Source organism: Bombina bombina, chromosome 1 (genome assembly GCF_027579735.1).
Source record: "Bombina bombina isolate aBomBom1 chromosome 1, aBomBom1.pri, whole genome shotgun sequence".
In the NCBI taxonomy this organism is placed as follows: Eukaryota; Metazoa; Chordata; class Amphibia; order Anura; family Bombinatoridae; genus Bombina; species Bombina bombina.
The window spans coordinates 1,418,998,883-1,419,001,397 of NC_069499.1; the positions used below are offsets into that span (position 1 = coordinate 1,418,998,883).

The 2,515-nt window shown below is 35.8% G+C and overlaps 1 protein-coding gene across 1 annotated transcript; it reads left to right on the forward strand.

The window, feature by feature from the left end:
* Positions 1-1,162: 1,162 nt before the first annotated feature.
* Positions 1,163-2,137, forward strand: LOC128665479 (olfactory receptor 5AR1-like). The gene has a single exon (XM_053719927.1). The coding sequence runs from the start codon at positions 1,163-1,165 to the stop codon at positions 2,135-2,137; it is 975 nt and encodes a 324-aa protein (XP_053575902.1).
* The last annotated feature ends 378 nt before the right edge of the window (positions 2,138-2,515 follow it).

The following is a 2,515-nucleotide window of genomic DNA, read 5'->3' on the forward strand; positions in this document are numbered from 1 at the left end:
GAAAATGTAAAGGAAAAAAAAATATCCTTGTTTCTCTGCTGTGATAATACAAATTTGCAGGCATCCAAATAAATAGAGCGCTAATTTATCATGCGCCAGCAAACGGAAAAATGTGCCCATTTGCAGGCTCGTGGTAAATAACCAGTCATTACTAGATCAGATCTCTGGTTATTTTTCTAAAAGTGCCCCAATTACCCCCCAAAATAGAGGGTATTTTAATCTTTTATGTAAAAAAATACTGCTCTAGACAGTTTTAAGGGGTCAAAAGTTGGCGGTGTGAGGTGTTAAAAAAAAAAAAAAACAGCACTGAAAAGTACCTTTACATTGCAGTCTATAAGAACTTGCAGTCTATAAGAACTTGCAGTCTATAAGAACTTGCAGTCTATAAGAACTTGCAGTCTCTAAGAACTGTGTGTTCCCAGTATATATATATGTATATAAGTATATAAATATATATTTATATACAGTGCATATATATTTATGTGTTAATATGTGTAGATACACATATTAACACATAAATATACATGTATACATTCATATACATATATATATTTGCTGCGCTACTTACCCCCTTCGCTGCACTTAGGTTCTGTGCCATGTCTCACGGCATGAGAACGAGGCTCCCATTGGAGCCTATGGAAGAGTGCTCTTGTGAGCACAATGCTTCCGCGCGTTCACATTGCACCTAACATTAGCGTGCACTGGTAAAACTCAGTTGAACGCAAATATCGCTTTAGTGTAAACAATATTTTGCGCTAAATTCGCAATCTGGCCCTAAGTAGGATAGCTGCTTGACTGTAAAATAGGTGAGGGTTTGTGAAATTTTATATGGATCTTTTTTTTCTTCTTTTTTTTTTCTTGTGTTTTATATTGTATGGTACAGCTTATACTAATAAAATACATTTTCATTTCAGGTATTAGCTACAGCTACATATGTCCGTCTCGCCTAAGGAGCACGCAGAAAACAAGTGTAATTACACCATTATGGCAGCAGTAACTGGGAAGCAAAATCATTATGATACATGGATTACCTGTCTATAGCACCTCTCATTGCTATAGATAGCTTTCTTTACCAGTAAGCTGCTGCAAGTTATACTTTTCTTATTAAACAAACTAAGTACAACAATAAGGTTCAGAATTTTATTAGGTTCTATTAAGTGTTATGGAGCATACAAATAATACCTATGTAATAAGCTTCATTCTACTTGGGCTCTCTAATGATCCATATTTTCAGGTAATATTTTTCTTAATTTTTCTATTGATGTATATTATAACACTTTCTGGGAACATGTTACTTATTATACTGGTGACAACTGACACCCAGCTGCATACTCCAATGTACTTTTTCCTTTGCAACTTATCATTCATTGATATCTGCTTCTCCACAAGTATTGTGCCTAAAATAATGTACAATACCTTATCTAAGGATACAAGCATTTCTCTAGAAGGATGTGCTCTTCAGATGTACGTTTCTTTATCTCTGGGTTCCACTGAGTGCATTCTATTGGCTGTCATGGCATATGATCGATTTGTAGCAATTTGTAACCCTTTACACTACAACACAATCATGAGCAAAACATTGTGCATTTCTCTGGCTGCCGGATCTTGGGTAATAAGCTTTATTAATGCAGCTATACATGTTGTATTCACCTTCCAACTATCTTATTGTAAATCCAACATTGTCAACCACTTTTTTTGCGAGATGCCTCCTTTCTTCCATTTGTCTTGTAGTGACACCTGGTTCCTTGAAGTAATAACTTACATCTCAGCTGGGATCATAGCCATGTGTGCCTTTTTTCTTATTGTTATTACCTATATTTATATCATCTCTGCAATCCTGATGATGCAGTCAACTCACAATAGGTATAAAGCCTTCTCCACATGCAGCTCCCACCTCACAGTGGTCTCCATCTTCTATGGCACTATCATGTTCATGTATTTGCGCCCACACTCAAGTACCTTTCCAGAGTCAGATAAGGTTGTGTCAATTTTCTACACCACGGTTACTCCTATGCTAAATCCAATCATCTACAGCATGAGGAATAATGATGTAAAAAGGACTTTAAAAAACAAACTATCAAGCAAATGCATGTGCAAATATGATACAAAGGGTATTATTATTGGATTTTATAACTAAATGCTTTGCCTGATATTGGTGTAGGCATATGTTATTTGTGACTCTTATCACTGGATACCATTTTGCAGCAAATTTATGCCACAGACTCTCAATGTTTAAATATGGAGATATACATTCTTACAGACTGAAATACTTAAAGGGATATAAACCCCCCAAAAAACATTTAATGATTCAGAAAGAGCATACAATTTTAATCAACTTTCCAATTTACTTCTATAATCTAATTTGCTTTGTTCACTTGGTATCCTTTGTGGAAAAGTGTACCTAGGTAGGCTCAGGAGCGGGGAACTAGCTACTGATTGGTGGCTGCACATATATACTTCTTATCATTGGCCTACTGATGTATTCAGCTAGCTCACAGTAGTGCACTGCGGTTTT

What these genes read in the sequence shown, in the direction of transcription:
- LOC128665479 (XM_053719927.1), top strand. Translation starts at nt 1,163, where the DNA reads ATGGAGCATACAAATAATACCTATGTAATAAGCTTCATTCTACTTGGG.